The 553-nt window shown below is 46.5% G+C and overlaps 1 protein-coding gene across 1 annotated transcript; it reads right to left on the bottom strand.

Moving 5' to 3' along the window:
* Positions 1–4: 4 nt before the first annotated feature.
* On the bottom strand, positions 5–550 carry LOC106103445 (the record flags this gene model as incomplete). Its single annotated transcript, XM_013283224.1, has 1 exon — positions 5–550. A coding segment is annotated over one exon (546 nt), but the record flags the coding sequence as incomplete, so codon positions are not given.
* Positions 551–553: the final 3 nt, after the last annotated feature.

Genomic DNA, 553 nt, shown 5'->3' with positions numbered 1-553 from the left:
GATGCGGGCCTCCGCAATGGCTACACATATCGGACGGGTCGGTGCAGAATCGCTTACTATGTCCGAAGCCCAGACATCGTGTACATTGTATCAACGGCGTCTGGTCTTCGATCCTAATTCGTTGCAGATCGATATGAGCATAACCTTTGTCTATTGCTTTCTGCCAGATCCTCGGAGACACCGCAATGACGACATGGCTAGTATGGGGATTCCTTGTCTTTTTTCTATATTTTATCACAATCCTGTTGTCCTCGTCGGTGGGATCAAAAATACCCTTATTCTGGTTCTTCAGTGCTTTCTCTATGTCCTCGTCTGTATTTATGTTTAGAACATCTCTGAGGAGCAGCATCGGGTCTTTGTTCCTGACTTCTTCGACACTGAGCTCGGCTGCCGTGTTCCTAAATCTTTCTTTCATCTTTTCTCTTTCTTCCTTAGATCCGAATCCTATAATTATCTTCCTATCCCTTGCTTTCCTGACCTTTTCCACCCTGACCCAACCTTCTTTTGCATCCGCTGCCTTTCTAATACGCTCCAGCACCTCGTCCCCTGTTTC

Source organism: Papilio polytes, unplaced genomic scaffold (genome assembly GCF_000836215.1).
Source record: "Papilio polytes unplaced genomic scaffold, Ppol_1.0 DF823733.1, whole genome shotgun sequence".
In the NCBI taxonomy this organism is placed as follows: domain Eukaryota; kingdom Metazoa; phylum Arthropoda; class Insecta; order Lepidoptera; family Papilionidae; genus Papilio; species Papilio polytes.
Note: the sequence above shows the minus strand (reverse complement) of the source record. Positions and strands in the feature narration are given on the sequence as shown.